At 44.0% G+C, this 25,325-nt stretch overlaps 1 protein-coding gene across 6 annotated transcripts; it reads left to right on the forward strand.

The window, feature by feature from the left end:
• Positions 1 to 3,147: 3,147 nt before the first annotated feature.
• On the forward strand, positions 3,148 to 16,498 carry GTF2A2 (general transcription factor IIA subunit 2). Of its 6 annotated transcripts, none has more exons than XM_084781239.1 (5): positions 3,423 to 3,547; positions 7,219 to 7,337; positions 8,670 to 8,774; positions 12,877 to 13,003; positions 16,196 to 16,498. In XM_084781239.1, exons 2-5 carry the CDS (start codon positions 7,266 to 7,268, stop codon positions 16,219 to 16,221), a joined length of 330 nt encoding a protein of 109 aa, XP_084637365.1. In that variant the 5' UTR covers positions 3,423 to 3,547; positions 7,219 to 7,265; the 3' UTR covers positions 16,222 to 16,498. The 6 variants fall into 6 exon arrangements, with proteins under 6 accessions (XP_084637367.1, XP_084637363.1, XP_084637364.1 ...); XM_084781240.1 differs by lacking the exon at positions 3,423 to 3,547 and adding an exon at positions 3,735 to 4,038; XM_084781237.1 differs by lacking the exon at positions 7,219 to 7,337 and having other exon boundaries at positions 3,317 to 3,547.
• Positions 16,499 to 25,325: the final 8,827 nt, after the last annotated feature.

Here is a 25,325-nt window from a genome sequence, read left to right on the forward strand (position 1 = left end):
AAAAAGGGTAACAGTGCTGACACTTGAATTGTGGGAGGAAACTGCTTTAACCTGCACTCGAATGGAAGGTGGTGTGGAGATGTACCCATGGGAAATGTAAACATACCCGTACAGCTGGATTGATTAATCCAGCTGGAGGAAGAGCCATACATATTAAATTAACTTTTATTGGGGGGGGGGGCAGAGTTGGGTTGTTTTTGTTTTTGTTTTTGTTTTTTGAGACAAGGTTTCTCTGTGTAGCCTTGGCTGTCTTAGACTCACTTTGTAGACGAGGCTGGCCTCGAACTCACAGATCTGCCTGCCTCTGCCTCCCCGCGTGCTGGGATTATAGTCATGTGCCAAGACACCTGGCTATTAAGTTGATTTTTAATTGGTAACAATATAATATTGTCCTACATTGTTGTAATTTAATCTTCATTACTAATTGAGGTGAAAATGCATAGAATAGTTCTTTGAGTTTGTTTTTTTGTTTTGTTTTGTTTGTTTGTTTTTTGCTGAGGTCATGGATAAACTTGACGGTTTTATTTATGTTTTTGTTACCATCTCTGTTACACTTTTCTTGACTGCCCCCTTTTTATCAAGTTTTTCTTAGAAAACAATGTGATTCTGTGTTCTGCTTGTTTGTGTTCCTGAAAACGCACCAAGGGACGCTGTGAAGTCTCTGCCCCACATTGAAGCCTTTAACTCCGGGAGGCAAGAGATGCCAGGAAGTGTGGTGCCAAGCAGAGTTAGAAGATAGTGAGAAAGGGGCCATTATAAATAAAGACTTGGTTATTACCCACGTGCCACCTAGTGTCCCTCTTAAGGGAAGTACCCTTGTGATGACAGTCTTGTTCTCCTGTCCTTTGCGCCTTCAGATAGAAGGCCGTCTGAATGGTGTCCAGGTTGAGACCCAATCCCACCCTTCGTACTTGGTAAATGTTAATGTTGGCTTCTGTGCCAAGTGTCGTGACTTTAGTATCACAGCTTCTTAACAGAGGGCTTGTGTCACGTCACTGCAGCCATTTCTGTGAGTGCTCAGGGAATGTGAAGAGACAGTCTCACGTAGAAGTGTGGGAATTAGCACTAGGATCCATGTTGCAGAGCAGGGCAGTTTCTTGATAGAATTGGTAGGTAGATCTGTATGAAAGGCAACAGTGGCTTTGGCATTCTTTGTCCTGTATTTTAAGTAGAAAAGTGTTGCCAGTGGTGGTGGTGGTGGTGGCACACACCTTTGATCCCAACACTCAGGAGGCAGAGGCAGGCAGGTCTCTGAGTTCAGCGCCAGCCTGGTCTACAGAGTGAGTTCCAGGACAGCCAAGGCTACACAGAGAAACCCTGTCTCGAAAAAGCAAAAGGGTGGGGAGGGTAGAAAGTTGTTAACGCTGTTAGATCAGATACGCAGAGGCAGTTGACCACAGAGGCGGCCACCCCATTCTGCTTTGGTTTGGTCTCCCCACAGAAATAGATTAGTCAGACTTCAGAGGGCTGGAGTAATAGAAATCCATACACCCACAGGCTAACACTTGCGCTCATGAGGGTTTACCTTGCACTAGGGAGCGGAATTGTGAGGGCAGTGTTGCTAAGACCGTCAGGAGCTAGTGGAGCAGCAGGGCAGCGTGTGCCCAGTGCTCTAAGCCAGTACGAAATGAGTCACCGGGGAGCCCTTTCCCTCCAGCTCTCCTTCTGAAGGCCTGAGTGAATTCAGAATCAGGCCAGCAGAAGGCCGAGAAATGGAGCCTTAAAGTTCTCAGCGGTAACTGGAACAAAACAGTATGAGAAACAGTAAAAGGCAACTATAATTTGAATAGGATGGGGTGCTGCTATTATGTGTGCCATGTAATGCTCATGGGTCCAGATTGAAAATGCTATGACAAATCCACATACGTCACTTGAAATCAAGGACCAGATTTTTTTTTAAAAAATAGCTTTTGGGTCAAAGGTAGTGGCATATGCCTATGATTCCAACACTGAAGGCTGAGGCAGGAGGATTGGGAGTTTGGAGCCGGTGTGGATTACTTAGAAAGTTCCAGAACAACCAAGATGGGTATACACAGTGAGACCTGGCCTGGCTTTGGGGATGATGGTGGAGCAACACAGTACATTCAGATAAGTAAAAAATGATACGAAGCTATTTCAGATAGCTGTGTAAGACTTGCTAAAATAGTTTAAAATGTTGGATTTTGAAGCGTTTGTATGTCCAGTTTGAAAAGAGAACTTGGTAACTGTCAGCTACTCCGTTGTACTTTGTGTATATAGACTTCCAAAAGGTTCCTGTCCTATAGCTGCTTCGTTGTTTACTTACAGAAACCGAACAAGTAAACACTGATGTTCAGGGCTGCTGGCTAGCATGGCCCTTGGGGTGCTGTTTGCATAGAACACAGTTCAGAGTTCATCAGACACTGCTGCACTTTGAGTCATACTTTAAAAGTATTTTCATTGTGGGCTCACATGCTGTCATTTAGACAAAAATAACGTGACCTTTTTGCTATTCTTACATGGTATTTTCTCTAGTACTGCCATTTCAGTGAGACTTGAGTCTGATTATCTGTCTGCAGGATACAGGTGTGCTTCTAGCTATGAGACGCCCCCGAGCTACAAAATGTGCCTGCTATTTTCTCTTCCTTTGACTTGTTATGAATACAGTGATGTGTCCTGACATGTTGCACATAGTACTACAACATTAGTGCGTTTTAATAAATTAGTTGCAATTTACATTCGTGTCTTGTTTTCACCTTTAATTATGTTAACTCTTTGTACTGAACTGTCTGGTAAGCCTTTCAAATATCCTGCACAGTGGATGCTTCCTTGTCTTTTGACTGATAAGGAGTTCAGCCTTTTTAAAATCTTAACATTATTTGGACTTTAATCAGACTTGTATGTCATAGTTTAGAATTATTTTAACTAGTCTGGGATGCAAGGATGTGCAGTCCTGGCTGTCTTGGCCTTCTGTAGACCAGGCCGGCCTTGCACTCACAGAGATCCACCTGCCTCTACCTCCCCAGTGCTGTGATTAAAGGCGTGTGCCACCACACCCGGCAAGGATGTGGTTTTAAAAGGCTACAAAGGAGAACCTGTTGTCATTCCCAGGCCTCGGGCTTCGGCGTTGACTCCGTAGCCACCGTTCAGGTACTCATTCGCCATTTGCTGTGCACAAAACTGCTGTTTTGAAAGCTGAAAACCAAGCACCAAAAGGAGTCAGATTCTGAAGTTCAGAATATCCAGTTATTTTCTTCTGTATTAGGCACGAAGTTTACGCAGATCTTCCAAATGAAACGGGTTAACGAGTCACAAACCGCTCGCTGCGCTCAACTGCAGCCCCACGAACTTTGTCTATCCAGAGAGACTCCCCATGGACTCCGGCTTCCTCCGCCCAAGCTGGAGGGGCCACGCCCCTTCTCGGAAACGGGGGGGCGGGGCGCCCGCGGCTCTCCTGGCGTCACCTCCGGGTCGCGCGAGCACTTCCGGGTCACCGGCTCATCGCTGCGGTTTCCGCGGCCGAGGAGGTGGTCGCCGCGGGCTCGCTACCCGGCTCTGCTACCGCCGCGGCGGAAGCGCCTTCCCTCAGGTAGGCGGCGGCGGGGCCGGGAGCGGGGAGGCCGCGATGGGGCAGGCGGAACCGAGCGCTGTGCCCGCCGGAAGCCGCCCCGAGCGGACGCGCGGGAGCTGCCGCCTTCCCGCTCTCCTCGGGCCTCGCTTCACGGACCCGCGTCTGCCTCAGAGACCGGACACGCAGCTCTTCCCGTTTCAGCTCCGCAGCGAGGAGGGGACTCCGCGGTTCTGCAGCTGCCGCCACCTTAAAAGATTGGAGATGGCCGAGGCAGCTAGTTTCAGCCGACGTTGAAGTCGCTCCTAGCTGCTTCCTAAATAATGCTTAGATGTCACATGGAACGTGACATGGTTCCCTGCTGGCCCGTTTTAAAGTTTGTATCTCCCTGACCTTTTTTTTTTTTCATGCTCCTTCTCCACACATGCGTACTGGTTGAGTTTTTACCTTCAACGGACTAAATGTTTCGTTCGACTCCGGCCGAGGGTCAGGTACTAATTCTCGGCCCGCAGGTTAGTCAGTGAACAAAACACAAAGATCCATGCCCTCGTGGGCTTTACATTTTGTGCAGAAAGTAAATAAAAGACCATTATGGAAGGGTGCCATCAAAAATTTTGAACGAGATAAAGGGTTTGGTTGAGTTCCATAGTGGCTGTGGGAGTTCGTAGTGCGGTGGTCGGTTTGGGCGTTATTGCGTGGGAGTTATTTGAAAAATGATGAGTTTTGTGTGTTAGCCAGTTAATATCTGAGCAAGAGCATTTCAGGCGGAATTCAGCCATCAGAAAGGCTGAGCGAGCGTGACATGCCTGTCATGCTCAGGGAAGCTGGGAGTGCAAGGGGGAGGCAGGTAGTAGATAAGACCAGACAAAAAGGGCAGCCAGATCGTTAGCAGTGATGTGGAGGAAAAAGACTTGTCCTAGCCCATACATGGGGAACACGTGTAGAATAAAGGAACTCGGGACACCATTTCAGTGATCAGATGGCTTGTGATCGTGGAGATGTTGAGAAACGGTTGGATTCCGCATCCATTCTGAAGGTTGCACTTATGAGGTGTGCTAGGAATTGGGCGTCTTTGTGGTTCACGTGACTTTGAAAGCAACTGCAAAGGCCTTCTCTAAACCCACAGAAGCGGGGTGTTGCTTCAGCCGAGATACAGAGAATAAGTTAGTTCCGGAACTGAGAACTGTCAGGCCCTGTGAATTTGGGAATCACCAGCTGACGTTTGAAGCCGTTAAGAGTGAATATTATCACTCCACCTTAGCATGACCTGAGCATGCATGACCTGCAGCATCCATTTCCTGGCTGTTAGAGCCCAAGGCCTGGTGTGAGTTTATGGGAAAAGGGGAGAATAGGAAACAGTCCAGATAACTCTTTAACTTTTGTCGAACAGGAATAAAATGTAGGTGGTAGGCAAGTGGCCTTGAGTTGTGGTTGGAGTTACTTTATCCACAGTGGGGAAAGACGCTGCCGGTTTGTTTGTTGGTAGAAATGATGGACAAAAGGGAAAATTTGATAATGAAGGAAAGAAGGAACAGCTGAACTGTTAGACAAGATCCTTAAGTATGCTGGAGAAAAGCCTGATAGAAAGGAGGGAAATGGCAGGTAGTTAAAAGCATGTTGACTGTAATGACAGATCTGACAGAAAGGCAGAGTGTGCAGATAAGGCAGTAGTAAGTAGTTGGAAAGATATATATATATATATATCTTTTCTGGACTCAAACTTACAGACATCTGCCTGCCTCTGCCTCCTGAGTGCTGGGATTAAAGGTGTGTGCCACCACACATGGCAAATCTTCCTGAGTTTGAGGCCAGCCTGGTCTACAAAGTGAGCCCAGGATAGCCAAGGCTACACAGAAAAACCCTGTCTCTGGGGGGGGAAGGGGGAAGAGGGTGTGTGTGCCACCATGGCTAGCTAACAAATATTTTTTGAGTATGTGCCACATACATAGCTGAACTAGAGTCCCTGTCTTCATGTAGCATTTAGTCTGATAGATGAAGACAGAGTACCACGTATGTGTCAACCTTAGTTGATAGGAGTGAAACCTTGTGTGTATGTGTGTGTGAGCAGGTGTATGTGGGTGCTCGTGGAGGCCAGGGAGAACATGGGATTCCCTGGAGATGTGTGTGTGTGAGCACATGGATGTGGGTGCTCGTGGAGGCCAGATGAGAACATGGGATTCTGGAGCTGAAGTTACAGCCAGTTGTGATCTGCCCATTGTGGTTGCCTCAGAACCGAACCTGGGTCCTGTACAAGCTCTGCAATTGCTCTTACCGCAGGAGAGATGTCTCAGCTGTTTGATTCTTTTTTCAATGTGGAGTAAGACTATTTTACATATAGATACAAAGAGGCATGAGGGCAGGAGATTCAAGTATAAGAGTCACAAACCCAGAGATAGCTAAGGGGGAAGCCTTAGCCTTAGGGTGATTCAGCAGATGGAAGTCAGGAAGCTGAGGAAGAATTGTCAAACAAACAGGAACTACAGTAGTTCCACGATCTGGGAAGAAAGAACTGAGAGTGGTGTCCCGAAAGCTGACCAGAGTGTCTGAAGGTCTCAGAAAGATCTGTTGCATCAGTTGCTGACCAGGTGCAGTGTGAAGATGGCTGGTCCTTATTTTTTGCTAGTCTCACCCATAGCACTCCTTCCTGGAGGGGAGCACCTTAGGATTCAGAATGCCCCCCCCCCACGTGCATTGGTGTTCTGCCTCCATGTGAGGGTGTCAGATCCCCTGAATTGGAGCTACAGACAGTTGTGAGCTGCCATGCTGGTGCTGGGAATTGAACCTAGGTCCTCTGGAAGAGCAGCCAGTGAGTGCTCTTAACCACTGAGCCATCTCTCCAGCCTCACCAAGTCTTATCTGATGATTGTTTGAATATGTTTCCTCCTGTCCATCTCTGGACTGTAAATACTATGAGGTCAGTTGTTAAATCTGTACTCCTGTACCCTTTTCGGGTCACAAGAGCAGGATTTTCTGCCTTTCTTGCCTAAGTGTTGTGTCAAGGGCTTTGTTACCTACATCGTCTTGTGGAGCAAACCCATCCTGTCCTCTGCATCAGCCTCACCTCCACTCACAGACTTCCACACACCTTACACGCACATGTCTCCTGCTTTCCGCACCCTCCTTTGCCATCCTAGAGTGGCTTTCCTCGTTGGAGAGTGGGAAGCGTCTATAAGCCAACTCTGTCCACAAGCAGCCTGCATAATACAATGTGTTACTTCTTTTTACACAAAATTTAACCTTTTTGTGTGTCCATTACCTTTGTAGAAAGATTTCAGGACCAGGAGTTCATCTTTATTCATCTTCTTGTCTGTTTCCTATCAGTGCCAGCCTTTTAGTGAGAACTCTATTATAGTTTTAAGAAAACAGAAAAATTAAGCACCCAAAAACAGATGTCACATGATAGCAGGTAGAATATATGCTTTATGGAAAATTCTAAACTAAGAGAAATCTGTGGAAAAAATAAAGATGCATATTTTAATGAATATGTCAGCATACTAAGTTAAAAAGACAAATGACCATACTGTTATTAAAGTAAGAGAAATCAACTTTGAACAATTATTTTAAATTATAAAGTAATTAATAAAGTAATTTTTAATTGAGTTTTAGTAGTTCCATGTTAGAATACATGAAGTAGTAGACTATTATATATAATTTACATTGTTACAGGTTGGTCTTTTATATTAAATTTGTAGGACATCAATGCAAGCCTGAAGAAATATTAATTGCTTCCTTTTAAGCCATGGCATATCAGTTATACAGAAATACGACTTTGGGGAACAGTCTTCAAGAGAGCCTTGATGAGCTCATACAGGTGGGGCCAAACATTGAACATGATCTATATAAGTCTTCAAAAGGTTTTCTTAAAAAACTTTTTAAATTACTGGTTTTCCTCTCTGATGTTTAGTGATGAATTATAAAAATAATTCCTAGAAATAGTCTTCTCATCTCAAATTTAGAAAAAAGGCATATTCTATCACTTGAAAAGTAATTCTGTCCAATATAGTAAAGCTTTTCAGTATTTGAGTTAGAATTTTAAATTTCTATTCTAGTATTAGAAGAATTAGTATCTTACTCAAGTCATACAACTAAGAACGTGTTAAATATGTCACCAGGCGTGGTGGTACACGCCTTTAATCCCAGCACTCAGGGAGGCAGAGGCAGGCAGATCTCTGAGTTTGAGGCCAGCCTGGTCTACAAATTGAGTACAAGACAGCCAAGACTGCACACAGGGAAGTCCTGTCTGGGACAGGGGTGGGCAGAAAATATTAACTATTTCTATTTATGTTCTGTTGAAGTCTGGAGGGAAGTGCGGGAGGGAAGTGGTTTTGGTTTTTTGAGATAGGGTCCGGGCTGTCAATGCTCGGTAGTTCAGAGTGGCCTTAAGCTCCTGGTCTTCTGTCCCTGCACCCCACCTTCTGGGATTGCATCATCATGCCTGCCTCATCTATTCTGGCATTATTATATAGACTTTGTTGTTGTTGTTGTTGTTGTTGTTGTTGTTTTAAGATGTATGTATTTATTATTATGTATTCAGTGCTTGCCAGAGGAGTGTGTCAGATCACATTACACATGGTTGTGAGTCACCATGTGATAGCTGGGAATTGAACTCAGGACCTCTGGAAGAACAGACAATGCTCTTAACCTCTGAGCCATCTCTCCAGCCCGTATTTTGTTCTTTATATCTAGGTTTCATGACCTTTATTAAGAAAAAACTGGGCCAGGCTGTGGTGGTGCACACCTTTAATCCCAGCACTTGGGAGGTGGATCTCTGGGTTCCAGGCCAGCTTGGTCTACAATGTGAGTTCCAGGACAGCCAGGGCTACAGAGAGAAACCCTGTATTGAGAAGCCAGGAAAAAAAATAAAAGAAGAAAGAGCAAACTTGGCTCCATACTTTGTCCAGCCACTGAAGGAACAGCAAGAGGTTTTCCTGGCTTTGCAAACTCCCCACAAGTCTCCTTTTGCTGTCAAGATAGTGTAGTTAGTTTTTCTCAGGCCTGACTTCAGCATCAGGTGACACAGGAGAAAGAGGACTTCTGCTTCAGAAGGTCTGGGTAACGTTAACTTTAGACTGTAATTAGTATACTTTATTTTGTGTTTAACATTCTTCCCTTAGCAAATTTATGATCTTCGTTTTTTTCTCAGTCTCAACAGATCACCCCTCAGCTTGCCCTTCAAGTTCTATTGCAGTTTGATAAAGCTATAAATTCAGCACTGGCTCAGAGAGTCAGGAACAGAGTCAATTTCAGGGTAAGGATATTTTCCTGTGTCTTGCAGTCTGCACCCATTAACTCTGAGAGCCTACCTGACCTAACTCATCCTAACAGGAAGAGGTGGTTAGTCTGGTTTGGGAACTTACATAATAATTGAGTGATAGGCTATTTTTAAGCCAGCTGTGCTAAGGTCATCCACTCTGTGTGATATAGAATTGCTTTTAGATTGTTGTTTCATTGTTTCATAAATCTTCCTGTGTATATTTGGCTTTTTTCTCCCTGGAGAATTACTGAGGTTTCAAAGGCTGAAAGTACTAACTCCGAGATGGAAGGTAAGTGACAGAGTAACTCTTGGGTTTAGTCATGATTTTCAAACTCTGTCCTGACTGGGAAGGTCCACTGTCTGCAGTGCCGTCATGCTGCTCCCATCTGCCCTCAGACAGCTTGCCTTACAGCGTCTGTGCTGCTAGCTGGGCATCTTTTGAGTCACCTCTGCTTTGAACAAAAATGCCACCTGATGTTGGGGTGATTTGGGGTTAAGAACCCATTGCAAACGGGCATGGTGGTGCACGCCTTTAATCCCAGCACGCAGGGAGGCAGAGGCAGGTGGATCTCTGTGAGTTCGAGGCCAGCCTGGTCTACAAAGCAAGTCCAGGCCAGCCAAGGCTACACAGAGAAACCCTGTCTCGAAAAAAAGAGCTCATTGCAAGATGTGGCAGAACAGTTTACCATGTGGTGTTGGTAGAGAGTTATGTGGACAGTCATGTTTGCAGTTACCTTGTTACATTTCTCTAGTGTCTTACGCTATGTTACAAGATACAACCTGACTGTAGAAATAAATTTAAAATGTACAAAGGCCAGTATAGGAAGAGAATCTGAGTTACTTTACATTTAAGAAAACCTCAGTGTTGAGCAAGGGGAGTTCTTTTTTTACAAAACACAGAATAATGTATTATTTTTTAAGCACCTACCTGCCTATTGGTAACGCATTGTTCTAGATGCTGGAAGTGCAGAGACAGACGAGGTCCCCCTTTGACTTACATTTTACCGAAAAGATGAAATATGTGTTTGTGTTATATATAAATGTCTACCAGTGTACATGCTTAAGAATTACAAGCATAAATACACCTTTAATCCTAGCACTGAGGAAGCGATCTCTGTCTAAGAGGCCAGCGTGATCTACAGTCAGAGTTCCTGGATAGCCAGAGTACACAGAGAAACCATGAAAGAAGAAGAAAAAAGAAAAGTTGTCATATCTCTAAAAGTATAAAATTTGACAAGTGAATTCTTGGATTTTAACAGTAGTGGTTCTGACAAAGTTGTTCTTTGTAGGAATCTGCCCAGTTTGAAATTTCAACTTTATTTTAAATTGACCGTGTTAAGCGGTGTAAGTTTTGGCCATGTAGAAGATAAGGTGGACTGCTTAGCAGAGGCTCACAGGGCCTGGTGGGCTGCCAACTGCTCTGTCAGAGATGCCTGCTGTGCCTCGTTGTGGAAGAAGTTTGAAGAAGTGTCTTTGGATGCTTGTATTTCTCATGCATAGTGTTCTGTGAGTCTGTCAATTTTCCAAGAGTTGTAATGGCTCTGCCCAGGTCTTAATTTTCCAGATTACTTTTTCTTTTCCTGTTGCTACTGCTGCCCCTGGATTACAGCAAACTATATGTGCAAAGAGCATTTTGTTTAGCTTGGTGTACCATATAGCAAAGAGACCATATATTGCCACTACTTAAATTTTCAAGTCACATTAATTGATTGACTGATTGCATATAAATATGTATTTTTATGTACAATAATATTTTCTCCCAGTAAGATTGGGTCTACGCTTTTAAGGAAGAGTGATCTTACACAGCTTATAAACCAATTTTTGGTCTCAAATCCTTATGTGTGTATTCTGAGTAAGTGATTCTATTCAGTAAGGCACTGCAAGAAACACAGTCCTTGAATACGAGGACTAATGCTTTACTTGTTTATATGTTGAGATGTATCAGTAAATAATAAAAATTAAGTGGCAGTAACTTAAGGTGGGTTTTTAGAAAGTAAATTTGTGTAGACTTAGTACATGTAACTAGGCTTTTAAAGAGACGGTGTGTGCATTTACAAGGATGTCTGCCCACAGAAGAAATGGCTGCCTAAACATCATATACTGAGATTTAAAAGTAACAAACATTACCCTTCCAGTTCTTACAGGTAAGGTACTAGGTTCTGAATTTCAAATGAAATACAAGAAAAAGCAAGTTATCTAAGTAACTAAAAATTATATATAGTAAAGGTTCACTGTCCTTTGAAACTGTCTTTGAATTTAAAAAAAATTTTTTTTTTTTTTGGTTAGGTTTTTATCTAGGAGCAGGAACATATCCTTGGGTATGAAAGGAGGCATTTTAAGTATGAAAGAAGTATTAGATTAAACAACAAAATAGAATCAAAGCCTAATATACATTATGTATGCATGCATATATTCACATGTGAAATTCTGCACAAGATATTTAAAGAGAAAAATCTTTAAATTATTCCTACAGTATTAGCCATGTTGGTACAAACTGAATCTAAAAATAAGGATGATTTTTAGAACTGATAGCTATGAATACATTAGTTAGTGAACTTAGTAGACATTAATAATTGCTGTGTGCTAGACTCTGCTGAGCTCTAAACGTATGACAGAAAGCAAGGTCTCTGCTACCCACATAGTTCAGCACGCAGACCGTAAAAATCATATGCTAACAGGGTTTGGAGACTGTTAGTTGGTTCAGTGGGAGTACAGCAAGTATGGAGGGCCGAGGGCTGCACTCAGCCGATGAAGCTTGAGTCCTGAAGAACGATGCAGTCACTAAGGGAGTGGAGGGACTGTGGGAAGGAAGGCCACACTTGGAAACAACCCTCCAGAGGCCGTAATGTGAAGGGGACCTCCCAGAAGTCACAGCGCCCCAGCAAGCCCACACCTCCTGCTGGAGTTATTAGGGGGTCAGTGAAGGGCTGTTACGCTCAGGAGCCACACAGCTCAGTGTGCCTTTCTGGTGTGGCTGTGAAGCACGGGTCACAGGGCCGTGAGGGTAGAGGCACAACAAGGTCATGCCTCCTGGCCAGACGAATCAGCAGGGCCCAGTAGCTTTGCTACACTTCTAACAAGGGATGGCTAGACATGGAAAGACTTGAAAAGGTACAAAAAGGTACATCTGATGAGATTTGGCAGCTATGAATATGAAAGACAAACTGGTAGTTTTCAGTTTTCTGGGCTGGAGTGACAGTAGAGTCTCAGAAAAAGCTGATTTGGAATTATTCTTAACAGGCAATGACAATGCTTCCGAGCCAGTCATAGGATTCGGTGTAAAGTAAGGAATCTCGGCTTTTTTACAAGTTTGGAGAATGAACACGCCATGAAATATGAAGCTTTAAGTATATCTGTAAAAAAAAAAACTTCAAATGGAGCCAGGTGCATGCATTTAATTCCAGCACCCAGGAGGCAGATCTCTTTGAGTTGGAGGCCAGTCTGGTCTACATAGCAAATTCCAGGATAATCAGGGCTATATAGTAAAACCTGAGCTCAAAAGACAGTCAAATGTGAGAGTTTAGTAGCTAAGAATACTTAAATGTGCTTGCAAAAACATGTGGGTTTGGCTTCCAGCACAGCTACCTCTGACTGGGGATCGTGTATATATGAAAACAAATCTTTTCTTCATCAAATGAAGGAGTGCAGTGGTGCACACCTGTAACCCAGCACTCAGCAGGAAGTAGACATTGCCAGGACAGCGTGGGCTACATAGTGGGTTCCAGGATAGCCAGGGCTCAAAAGAGGTGAAGTGGACTTTCATAATTTGTCCACAAGAGGGCAGTAGACATGCAAAGTTAAGCTTTCACATAGCTCTTCATTTCAGGTAAGTCATTTGCAGATTGTTTTAGAATGCTAAAAGTAGTCGGCTAGCTAAAATGTTTTTAAAGTCTTCCCTGAGCTGACTTATCTAGGTTTTTTCTTGCTTCGTTCTAAGTAGATGAAATTATTTAATCAACTAATTAAATAAATTAAGCTAAGCATATTGGGTTAGCAGCTATATACTTGGTAGCTAAGTTCTCTTGGGTTGCTTTGAAATAAAGCAGAAGTGGAAACAATGGCTTCTCACGGTGTCTCTCAATCTTTTGTTTTAAAGGGCTCTCTAAATACGTACAGATTCTGCGATAATGTTTGGACTTTTGTATTGAATGATGTTGAATTCAGAGAGGTGACAGAACTTATTAAAGTGGATAAAGTGAAAATTGTAGCCTGTGATGGTAAAAGTAAGTGCTCACCTAATACTGTGAAAGCAACCTTTGTTGAATTTGTTTTTTTCCTCTTTAGTTGTCTTGAGCTGTCTGAAAGCCTCAGGGGGAAGTGGCCAAGTGATCAACCCTCAGATAAAAACCTGGCTTCTGCATTCTGTATCCTCTTACTGACCTTACATCTGTGAGCTCAGGTGACTCACGGACACTTAACACAGATTAGATTCACGTGCAAAGAAAATAAACTAATTCCATCCAGGACGGCCAAGATAGAGAAACTCTGTCTCGAAAAGGAAAAAAAAAGCTAATTCCTAAGTTTCCTATTTTGAGTTGCTTATTTGAAGCAGTCATTCGGCTTCTCACTGCCACCTCTCTCTCTAAGAAAGTAATGTAACTGACCATTTATCTTAAGAGTTCTGTGTTGCTAGATGCCCTACACTTTATATAAAAGAAGCTTATTATTTTAAACTGACTTAAACTAACCATGAACCTTGCTGTTATGGGACATACCCATTCCTCTGACTTGTTACATTTATGCAAGGGAATTTTCCACAGCTGACCTAGAAGTGTTTCCAGGTTCTTAGACATTTTTACAGTGGCGCATGTCTGCCCCGTGCTCTGTGACTGGTTTATTTTTAAATAGAACCCAAAGGCTGTACATGCTATATTTGTGCTCTAATACTGTCATGTCCCAGCACTGTGTTTTATTCTGTATTTACTTTAATTTATAGTCTGAACAGCTTGTGTTTAAAGTACTAGTCCCTGAAGTATAAAAGACCGCCATATTCCAAGAAGGGGCGTTCTGAGAAGCAAAAGAGAAATACAAAAAATAATGCCCATTTCTTGTGGATTTTGTTTGTGTTTTTTTTTCTCCCCCCCCCACCCCAGACAGGATCTCTCTGTGTAGACTAAGATGGCCTTGAACTCACAGAGATCCGCCTGCCTCTGCCTCCTGTGTGCTGGGATTAAAGGTGTGAGGGACCACGCCCAGTGTTTTGTTTCTCTTTTGAGACAGGATCTCTGTAGCCTTAACTGCCCTGAAACTCACTATGTAAACCAGGCTGTCCTCAGACTCAGAGATTCACCTGCCTCAGCTTCCTAAGTGCTGGGATTAAAGGTGTGCACCACCGTGCCTGACTGTAGTTTGGATTTTTAAAGAGATAATCTAATCACCGAAGAAATGTAGAGAATACAGAAAAGCTTCATATATAACCCACCTTTGCATATGACTGTTCACCTTCAAAAGTAGTCTTTCAAGTCTGAGGGATCTATTTTTACAGTAACACATCTGTGCACAGAGACATGTTTACACATATATCATTTTCCACATAGATTATTCTTTTCAACCTGGTTTCTGATGGCTTCATAAAATTTTCACCCCTTTATTGATTGCTTTTGATTTTTCAAGACAGCGTTTCTCTGTTTAGCCTTATCTCTCCTGAAACTCAGCCATGTAGACCAGGCTGGCCTCAAACTCAGAGGTCTGCATGTCTCTGCCTCTTTAGTGCTAGTGTTAAACATATAGGCCACCACTATACTTGTTCAGGCCATTTTTGTGGTTTGGTTTTGTTTGGGGTTGTTTGTTTGGTTTGGTTTGGTTTTTTTAAGTCTTACAGGTGTTAAAAAGTCTTAAGAAATTAGCACCATTACGCTGACTTTCTCATGAGAAGTCTAACTACTAGGAGTCCTTAGCAGTAGTCCCAGCGACTTCTTAGTGTGCAGCAGCTACTTCAGATCTTTTATTTTTGCTAGGGACAATGCACATCTGGATCATCTTTTGTTTGCCATTTCTGCAAAGGTGGTACTATTTCTTGTATTACAAGGTAACATTTGAAATAATATCCTTAATGCACACGGTTTACTCTATGTAGTCCTGCCTGTCCTGGACTCACTTTCTAGACCAAACTGGCCTTGAACTCACAGAGATCCGCCTGCCTCTGCCTCCCAAGTGCTGGGATTAAAAGCTAATAACACCACACCCGGCAGCTCTTAGGCTTTTAAATGTTTATTAGACTATAGAATTTATGCATTAATTTATAGTTCCTAGATAATTTTTAATGAATTGATATAATTGGGCCAGGTGGCACAGAATTGTAATCTACATTATTTGGGAACCTGAAACAGACAACTTCAAGGCTTGCCTAGGTCATAGAGTGAGCTCAAGGCCAGCCTGAGCAACTTAAGTCCTGTCTGAAAGAGGAAAAAGCAAGCTAGAGATGTAGCACACTGATAGAGGGCTCAGCACCTGTGAGGCCTTAGAGCCGATCCCTAGCCCTGGGGAAAGAACCAGTGACGAGCACAGTGCTGTTGAGAACTTCTGCAATGACGAAAATGTTGTGTGTCTCAAGCCCTTAGTAGTCATGATGGCTCATGAGCACTTAAAGTGTGAGCAAGGCAACTAAAAACTGCTGTGTCTTACCTCATTAGCGGATTTGAATTGATGTAAATTGTAAACAGCTGGCTGCCGTATTGAGCAGGGTAGCTGTGTCAGGGTCAGTCATCCAAACCAAAAGAACACAAGCCTCTGAGCACCTTCACAGTAGCAGGAAGAGCCGTGTGTTGTGGGTAGGAGTGCTGCTCACAGGAGCTGCCGCCGCCTGGTAGTCCTCGGTGCTGCTCTTGTTTAGAGGTCCAACAAGATTGCTTTCCAACCTCAGACGATAAGAAGTGGCCAGTTACCCGTGTCTACTTCAGTTAGGTGGTCATTGGGAGCTGCCCTCACGTCAGGGAAACCATAGTAAGTGGTCCTCAACAAAGATTTGAATGCTTAAGAAATGGTTGTGGTGGATTCCATTTTTTCTGTTTCCACAGAAAAAAAATGAACTCAAGGACATGGATAAAATAGTTGTCCCTTAAACATTTAAGTTTAGTTAATTAAGAAAAGTCCATTCTTCAGGTGTTGCTATAAAATAGTTGCGTTCTTCTAAGAGCTAGCATCCTGAAATTAATCTGTATTCCTGATAGAGCAGCAGAGGAAAGGGCAGCAATAGCCAGAGCTGGACGACCACTGTATTTCCCAGCAGGATGTGCCCTGGAAAAGCCCTGACCGCCTCTTTGGGAAGGAAGCTGTTGACCTTGGCAGGGCCTTCCCAGAGTGCCCCTGTCCACCTGCCCCTCCTCCCACACACCACAGCCAGTCCTTTTCCTAGATGTTGCTAAGTACTGATGTTTAGAACCTGCTCCTTGAATTGATCTCTTTCCTGTTTCTAGATACTGGCTCCAATACTACGGAATGAGGAGAGAAATGCGACTTTTATGCCACCTTCTGTTATTTTCATCACTTTTTGAAGAGAAACATAGAAGAGACTTTTTTTTATTTATTCTCACGGTGCAGAAATGACAACACTGTGCTATATATATACTACCCAAGTGTCCCGCAGAGAGAAGCATGTGACTCTGTTCTCTTATGTGACCGTTAGTGCACAGCATAAAGAAATGTAACTTTTTTTTAAAGACAAATCAGAAGTGGTTGCCTTCATACGAATATTCTTCAATAAACTTGTTTTAAAACTTGTTGTGAGTAATAATTGATGAAGTGTTTGGTGGGGAGTTGTCAAGATACCAGATAAATTTAAGAAAAGTGTCCTTACATAAAATCATGTTCACCTTGTCAATTGTAATTTTATCTGTTGGAAATACCAATGGCAGACCTGAAAGTGGGTAGGATTTTACTAAGGAAATCTCACACACTTTAGGAACAAAGTCAAAGATAATTATCAATGTGAGCAACCTGAGCTAGGAGGGGTGAGATGAACTGAGGCTCTGCTTCAAAGAGCGTCCTGGGTGGCATGTCACTTATCTTTTGACCTGGCCCTTATCAGTGTTCATATGTTTTTAAATTATCTACGTCTTGGCAATTACTAGGAATAGTTTTTATCCAAAATCCCGGGGCAGGAGAGATGGCTCAGTAGTTAAGAGACTTGTTCTTGCAGGGGACCTGGGCTTGGGTTCTAGCGCCCACATGGTACCTCACAACCACCTGTACGTCCAGTTCCCGGGGACGCAACACCCTCTTTTGACTTCTGAGAGCTGTAAACATGCATGTGGTAAACATACATGCATGCAGGCAAAATACAAATCATTCGTTAAAGTCCTAGTACAATTGTATGACATCTGTTTCTACATCTTTGTGTACTTGAAGAAAAGGTACCATTTGTCAAGCTAGGAAAATACAGTGAAGAGCACGGACACCAGGTGCCAGGTGATGGGCGCGGAGGGGGGCCGGGATGGGGGGGTTGGTGCAGCCTCTTGTGAACAGGTGGCCCTTTCCTACCACTCAGCCCCATTTCATGTGCAGCTCAACACTTGAGCTAACACTCAGGATGAAAATTAGAGCTAGGGAAAGGAACCTAGAAGATAGCCAAGGCTGGTCCTGTTTGCACATCCTGACAAACTGATGTCGAACCCTGGCCCCAACTTTAGTCATAAGACATCAGGTTTTTGGTTTTGGTTTTTTTAAATACTATTGTTTTAGCTGGGACAATAGCCAAGACTGACGGCTTGTCCAGATATGAGACATCCACAGTCTCAGAAAGCAGATAGGTCACCAAGAGCTGCAGCTGTGTCTCTGGTAGCTACATTCCTGATAGGATGATCTTTTGTTAAGCATTCTTTTTGTTTTTCTTGTGTTACCCTGGAGCTAGCTCTGTAGACCAGGCTGGCTGGCCTCAAACTCAGGGAGATCCGCCTGCCTCTGCCTCCCAAGTGCTGGGATTACAGGCCTGCATCAACACCTGCTTTTGTTAATCATCTTTAAGGCTGCAGATAGGTGATTACTGCTTTACCAAACTATGGTAATAATATGTGACCTAACAAAGGAGTCACGTCCTAAAAAGACTTCATCTCCATTGCAATTTACACAAGTGTTTTTTTTTTTCTTTTGAAAGACTTGTTAATTGTGTTTGTTATTTGGGGTCAAGGACAGATGTGTGCCATGGCATGCATGTGGAGCTCAGAGAACAAACGGGGGATGTCTTTATGTGGGTTCTGGAGATTGAATATAGGTGGTTAGGCTTTTGTGGCCAAGCCATCTTGCCTGCTCTTTATGTCATGATTTTGACACATTACTTTTGTGGGCTTTTCTAGAGGATCAGGGGAAAATAGACCTTAAAGAGAGATCTGGCCCACCGTGATTTAGGCATATTCATGAATGTGCACTTCTTAAGTGTTTTCATACACCTTTACAATCTACAGTGCAAAACGTGCTTTACTCCGTTTGGGACAGCCCACCCCAATTTCTAGAGTGCTTGCATTACTAAATAAACTGCTTACACTTGTACAGCTCAGCCTGGGGAGGTGGCTCAGTAAGTTGCTGCTGCTCAAAATGAAGGCTGAGAGTTTGGATCCTCAGAACCCACACAAAAGCCTCTTGGTGTGGTCCTGCAGGCCTAACCCTGGGTAAGCAGAGACAGGATTCCTGGGCTTGCTGACCGGCCAGTCTAGCCAGAGTAGCAAGCTCCAGGTGCAGTAAGTCACTGTCTCAAAGATGAAGAACCGAGGAAGACTGCTTGATGTCAGCCTCTGGCCTCCACATTAATGCACACCCCACACACACATACACGCACGTTACATTGCATGCAAAGAAAAGGAAAAAGTTCCAGTAGAATTCTTTTGTTTGGGAGGAACTGAGAGGATGCTTTCATAGCAAAAGGGTCACTTTCCCTCTCCTGAGAGAGATTAAGTTGCCAGAAATGTTCAACAAAATAGCTTTTCATAAATGTACTAAAATATCCTTCCCTGAGGACCTGGGTTTCATCCACAGCACCCATGTTTGAAAAAAAATAAACGAGGCTCTCACTGGGGCCTGAGACTGACCATGTAGCGTAGACTGCGTGGCCACCAAGTCCTGGCAATCCTCCTGCCTGCTTCTCTGGTCCTGAGATGACAGCTGTGCTTCGCCTCATCTGGCTCGTTAAGTGCATTTTGGGGTCAAATGGGTCCTCATACTTCTTAGGCAACAAGCTCTTTACCTCCTGAAGTCTCTCCTCAGGCCCTTACTAATTGTTTGGTGGCTTCTTGTAAGGCAGCACACACATGTAGTTCAGCCCAGATTTCTGGTCAGAACTGTGTACAGTGGCACGATATGTACTTAGGGTTTTGCACAGAAACTGGGTGAGTGGCCTCTGATAGAACGCATTTTTATTTCAGGTCACTAGAGTAAACAGACAGCTACTTAGAATGGAATGCCCAACATGAGTCCTGCATTTCAACAGTTGGTGGAATTCTTGTACAGGGCTTAGTGACAATACATACCTGCTTTTGCCTCCGGCAGATTACATTAATTATAATTGTTTTGATAGACTATACATCATGTGACCAACGCTTGCTCTGTGGTGTAACTTTTGTTACTACATTTCTGTTTATTTGGTGTGGGAGGGTCACATGTGAAGTCACCTGTGGAGGTCAGAGGACAACTTGTGTTTTCTTCCACAGTGTAAGTCAAAGTAGGGATCAAACACATGCTGTCAGGCTTGGCAGCCTGTGCTTTTAGCTGCAAAGCCATCTTGCGAGCTCTCTGGTATTTAATCCCCCTATAGTTTTAGCTGGGGCCCTTTGGGCCCTCCTGGAGCTAGAGAAAGGGTCACACGAGAGCCTACACCTCAAGAGCAGGCTCCACGGATTGGCGTTCAGCTGTCTGTCAGTGCACAAGAAGAAAACAACCAGCTCATCTGCTTTGAGGAGATAAAGCCGTGCTTTTTAAGATCATGTAGTTATCTAGATGCATGGTACTTAAGATCCAAACAGTAGACAAAGAATTGCCTTTTCCGTGGATTTAATAACAGTGGTTGGTATTTGTAGTCATCTAACTTGAGTCAGTTTGAAGTGTTGTCTTGGTTACTATTCTATTGCTGTAAAGAAACATGATCAAGGCAACTTTTTTTTTTTAAAGAAAGCAAGTCATTGGGGTTTTCCTTACAGTTTTAGAGGGTGAGTCCAGGACCACCATGGCAGGGACCAGATAGGCATGACATTGGAGCAGTAGCTGAGAAACTAAACACACACAGGCGTTAAACACGTATGTGTGTGAGCTAAGGGAACCATTTGCAGCATGCTGAGGAAACACGGATTTGGTGAGATCAGAATACACTGCAAAGGGAAGTAGAAAACACTTTTTGGTTTTGTTTGTTGGTTTTTCAAGACAGGGTTTCTCTGTGTAGCCTTGGCTGTCTTAGACTCACTTTGTAGACCAGGCTGACCTCGAACTCATAGTGATCCTCCTGCCTCTGCCTCCCGAGTGCTGGGATTAAAGGCGTGAGCCACCATGGCCAGAACACTTCCTTTTTGTACACCCAGGAGAATCAGGGTAAATTACAGGAGACCTTCACATCTTAGTCACTTGGCTGGCTTGCTTTTTCTTTCTTTTGTATTTTTTAAAATTTATTTAATTTTTAAAAATTGGTATTCTTTGATGGAAGATCTATGTCCCCGTGTAGGTAGATCCCTGGCTGGCCTGAAACTTGATGTGTAGACCAGGCATCCTCCTGCCTCTGCTGCCTAAGTGCTGGGATTACAGATGTGCATCACCACACATTTAGGGTGTGTGTGTGTGTGTGTATGTGTGTGTGTGTGTGTGTGTGTGTGTGTGTTGGTGTGTATGTTGGGGAGGTGTATGGTGTGTGTGTGTGTGTGTTGGTGTGTTGGTGTGTATGTTGGGGAGGTGTATGGTGTGTGTGTGTGTGCGCGCACACACACATGTGTACGTGTACCCTAGTGCCTGTTTATAATGAGGCCAGAGGAGTTCAAATGCCCTACTCAAGCCTCTCGACCTTGTTCCCTTGAAATAGAATCTCTTGCTGAACCTTAAACTCTCCACTTGCCCAGTCTCCCTGGACCTGTCTGCCTCCATCCAAAGTCTGGTCCTCACTGAGCATGGTCTCCGCAGCCCTTGAACACCCAGCCCATCACAGACCTATTGGAATGCCTTGTGGGTAAGAAATACAAAGGACAAAGCTGAAATATTCAAAAAACACATTTTTATTTTTTTTAAAAAGTATTCAGTCAGGATCTTAAATTGGGCTTAGGAGAATAATTACAGAAATGAGAGAGCCCCAGATGAAGGAATCTTCCATGAAAAATCAGCAGAACTTGAAGTTCTGCTAATTAACGAACATGCTGCCATTAGGACCTACTGGACAAGATGCCAGCTCATGGTCACAGATGCAGGTCACAGATTAGAAACGTTCAAAGCCAATGGATCCAAACTCCTCATTAGCATGCACAAAGAAAGTGAGACCCTGACAGAAGTCTGCTTTTTACAACCACAAATTCAGTCATGAGTAACCTGGTCATAAAAGCTCAACAGCTAAAAATGGGTGCATGGAAAATCCCAGCTATCCTTGTGGCATTGCTAATTATGGAAGCATTTTGGTTTTTTTTTTTAAGATTTATTTGTTATTTATACATTATTCTGCCCACATTTGTGCCTACACACCAGAAGAGTGCACCAGATCACTTTACAAATGGTTATGAGCCACTGTGTGGTTGCTGGGAATTAAACTCAGGACCCTGGAAAAACAGCCAGTGCTCTTAACCTCTCAGCCATTTTTCCAGCCCTACAGAAGTGCTTAAAAATCCCTGTTGCTACTCACCAAGGGAATATGGAATAAAGTGAGAACTCACTGGATTAGTAGAGGCTCTTACTACTAAAAAGCAAAATAAAATTTAAAAATAAGATTTGGTGTCTACCAGTTCAGAAAGCATAAAAGAGTGAATATTAAAACTGGACCATGAATTGATAATTGTTTAAATAGTAATAAGTAAACGGAATTCACACTGGGCATTAAACTATCTGTTTCAATGCTTTTTTTTTTGACAGTCTCATGTAGCCCAGGCTGGCCTCAAGCCAGACATGTAGCAAAGAATGACTTTAAACTGACCTTTCTGCCTCCACCTCTCAAGTGGCCGGTGTACACCTGCTTTTATGTGGCCCTGGGGACCCAGCACAGGCTTTCAGGCATCCACAACATTCAGCCTAAAATGCCCAGAGCTTGCTTATTCTCTGACCACATTACGTCAATACCACAGCACGTAGAAGGCTAATAATCTACATAACTGCTTGCTCTCTGCTACTGTGACATTCCAGGGGACTCCAGGATAAATTGATTTTTGTCGATCCATTCTAAAAATACCCTCTAATTTGGTATTAAAAAAAAAAAGTCTTAAGATTTTTGCATGATATACTAAAATGGTTTCTTTTCTGAGTGCATAGTGAGTGGGATCTGCCTGGGACTGGGAGTAAGGGTGTTTTACCTCGCAAAAGGGGCAGGAGCTTTGCAACATGTTAAAAGAACCAAGCGGCCGTAGCTGTCCGGATCACGGAGTGTTCTCTACTGAATGTTCTTCAACTCGGAAGCTCCTGAAGTCTGAGCCCAGGAGAAATGGGCTTTAAAACTGTTCTTTCGGGCTGAAGAGGTTGCTCGGTGGCTAGGCGTGTCTGCTCCTGCAGAGGGCCTGAGTGTGGGTCCCAGCACCCACATCCAGTGGCTCACAGTCACCTCTGGCTTCATGGCATCTGAGACCCTCTCCTGCTCTCTTCCAGCCCTGGTGGGCAGAACACTGGACATGTTGGTGAGACTGCAAAGCAGTTAGTACCCATGTACCCTGTTGATAGGAAAATAAAATGGTGTCGTGATTTCACTATGGAAAGAGCACAGAAGCGTCCTGGGACGTGGTGGTGTTAGGCCCTATGATCTGGGCTCTACTTACACAGGTGTGTTTACTTTGTAAATCTAAAGCCATATATATGGGCATTTTGTACTTTTCCATATGTATATTATACCTCAAATGGTATGTTAATGAGAGGTGGCTAAGGAGATGGCCCACGAAGGTAAAGTGCCTGCCTGGCAAGGAGGGGAACCTGAGTTTGATCCCCAACACACACAAACTGTGGCTTGCACCCAGAGTTCCAGATGCTGTGGTCTGCATCCGTAATTACAGCACTAGGGACGCAGACACGGAGCATCCCTGGGGGTTGCTGCCTGGCCAGCCTAGCAATATGGGCAAGCTCCGTGTTCAATGATACTCTGTCTCAAAAAAGCAAGGTGGGAATAACCGAGGAAAACCACCAAGATCGACTTCTGTTCTTCATGTGCACGGTGGGTAAACAGACAAAAGCACAGCGGCGAGGATATAGTTAGTCCACCGATCCTGCCACACTCACCCGTCTACCCACAGCGTGCTCTTGTATATGGCATGTTAATGGAAGCTTAAATTGTATATTGTATGTTGGTAGAAACTTAAGATCATCTTGTTTGACATTTATTTAATGTATTATATATATATACAACTTATTTGAAAAGGTGGAAAAATAACTGCTATAACTTGTTCGGGATGGCCAGAGATAGAAATTGGTAGTTGATCACTTGTAAAATCTTACTAGATACTAAATTACTTAACTATAGAATGAGCTTTATTTAGTTTTTTTTCTATGTTTTCAAAGGAATGGATAGATGATAGATAATATAGGTAGATGGTCTCCAAACACTTCAGAGATCCACAGAAAATGGCATTTAACATAAAGGGCTTTGATGACAGAGAGACACATCTGTTCCTGGCAGCACCTCCAGTCTAATCACGCAGGCATCAGGAAACAATAGCGGCAGATAGCCACCGGACTGAGGAACTGTGCTTATCTCTGCTGCTGATGAGAGAATGACCGTCCACTACGATCAAGCCTGATACTGAAAAACTGGCTGCTCAGCCTTGCAGAGATTAGGTGGGCCAGTCCTTCAGGATTCCTGCTACAGAGCAGTCTGTGAGATGCTTTGAGCTGGCTGGCTGAAGGTGGGATGCACCTACGAAGGAGAGATCAACCTGTTTTTTATATGATCCCAAGCGTGGGACCGGAACGGTCTCGTGAGAACAGGTGAGGTTAATCCACTAGAAGACAAATCACCTCATGCGGGAGCTTCAGCGTGCAGCCTTCCTCGTGGGGGCAGCTGCCCATGCCTCCAGTGAAGATCGGTTCCATCCAGTTCACTAGCGACCCCTTTCCTCCTCACGTCCCCGTCACTCTGGCACGCCTGACTACTAGTCCCACATTTTTGCTCTGATTGGCTCTTCCCCATCCACACGTGATCACTTTTCTAAACGTCAAGACAACGTCAGCTAACGGGGGACTCCCCTCCTGCTTCTCTCTTGGCTTAAAACAAAATTCCTCAAGCAATCTGTCTGCACTCTGTGAGCCCGTTTTGCTCCAGCATTCTCTTCGAATCACCTTCAGCCGGGTCCTCACCTCCACACGCCACAGACACTGATGTGCATCAAGGTCACCTCCACTCTTTTCCTTCCTGTGGGGCCACGTCTTTAGCCACACTGTCCTGGTCTCATTTCTGCTGCTGTGATAAACTATCCTGACGAGGAGAGAGAGAGAGAGAGAGAGAGAGAGAGAGAGAGAGAGAGAGAGAGAGAGAGAGAGAGTTTGAAGGAGGAAGTGTTCATTAGGCCTACAATCCTAGCTTACAGTTCATCACTAGGGTCAGGCCAAGGCAGGAGCTTCACACAGCTACTGACGTCACATCTACAAGCAAGAGCAAAAAACACAGATGCATGCTTGTTTCCTTCCTTGTTTGCTTCCTTCCTTGCTTGCTTAGCACTCAATTTCTTCACCCAGTTCTGTCCGTGCTCCCTCCCCCCCCATCCTGCTCTACTTTTTATTTATTTATTTATTTATTTATTTATTTATTTATTTTTGTCTCCCTGTGTTGTCCAGCTGGCCTGGAACTTGCTATGGAGTCCAGGCTGGCCTGAAACTCACAGTTTTGCCCCTGTCTCCTGGGTTCTAGGAGTACAGAAATCTCTCCTCTCTTTTATGGCTTAGGGCCCTCCTTCCTGCTCAGAGAATGGTGCCCACCTGCGCTAGCCAGTGTCGTCCCATGTCAGTCAGCTGACTTAACCCCCACAGACACACCTGCAGCACAGCTCAGGATCAGCAGCACCTCACTGAAACTCTCAGGAAGTTCTAAGAGGTGGCCGATTAGAGCTGGTTATCACAATCACCTCGCTATCCTCAGCATGTTTGGGTACAGCCGTCAACTCCCCTTTTCCAGAGACACCTTCCCCTCTGGACTTGCAGAAGAGCAGCACCCTGACTGGCCCCTCCCCGCTTTCCCCTCCACTGCACAAGATTGTAGGTACATGAGTGCTTTATCTGCTTGTACGCCTGAAGGCCAGAAGAGGGCACCAGATCACATTATAGATGGTTGTGAGCCCACCATGTGGTTGCTGGGAATTGAACTCAGATCCCCTGAAAGAACAGACAGCGCTCTTAACCTCTGAGCCATCTTTCCAGCCCTTGTTTGTTTTTTTGAGACAGGGTTTCTCTGTGTAGCCTTAGCTGTCC

Source organism: Acomys minous (assembly GCF_964271855.1).
Source record: "Acomys minous genome assembly, chromosome: 5".
Lineage (NCBI taxonomy): Eukaryota > Metazoa > Chordata > Mammalia > Rodentia > Muridae > Acomys > Acomys minous.

What these genes read in the sequence shown, in the direction of transcription:
- GTF2A2 (XM_084781237.1), top strand. Translation starts at nt 3,332, where the DNA reads ATGGACTCCGGCTTCCTCCGCCCAAGCTGGAGGGGCCACGCCCCTTCT. An exon ending in GCGGAAGCGCCTTCCCTCAG is followed by an intron (nt 3,548 to 8,669) that starts GTAGGCGGCGGC and finishes TTTTTTTCTCAG; the next exon opens with TCTCAACAGATCACCCCTCA. An exon ending in GGAACAGAGTCAATTTCAGG is followed by an intron (nt 8,775 to 12,876) that starts GTAAGGATATTT and finishes TTTGTTTTAAAG; the next exon opens with GGCTCTCTAAATACGTACAG.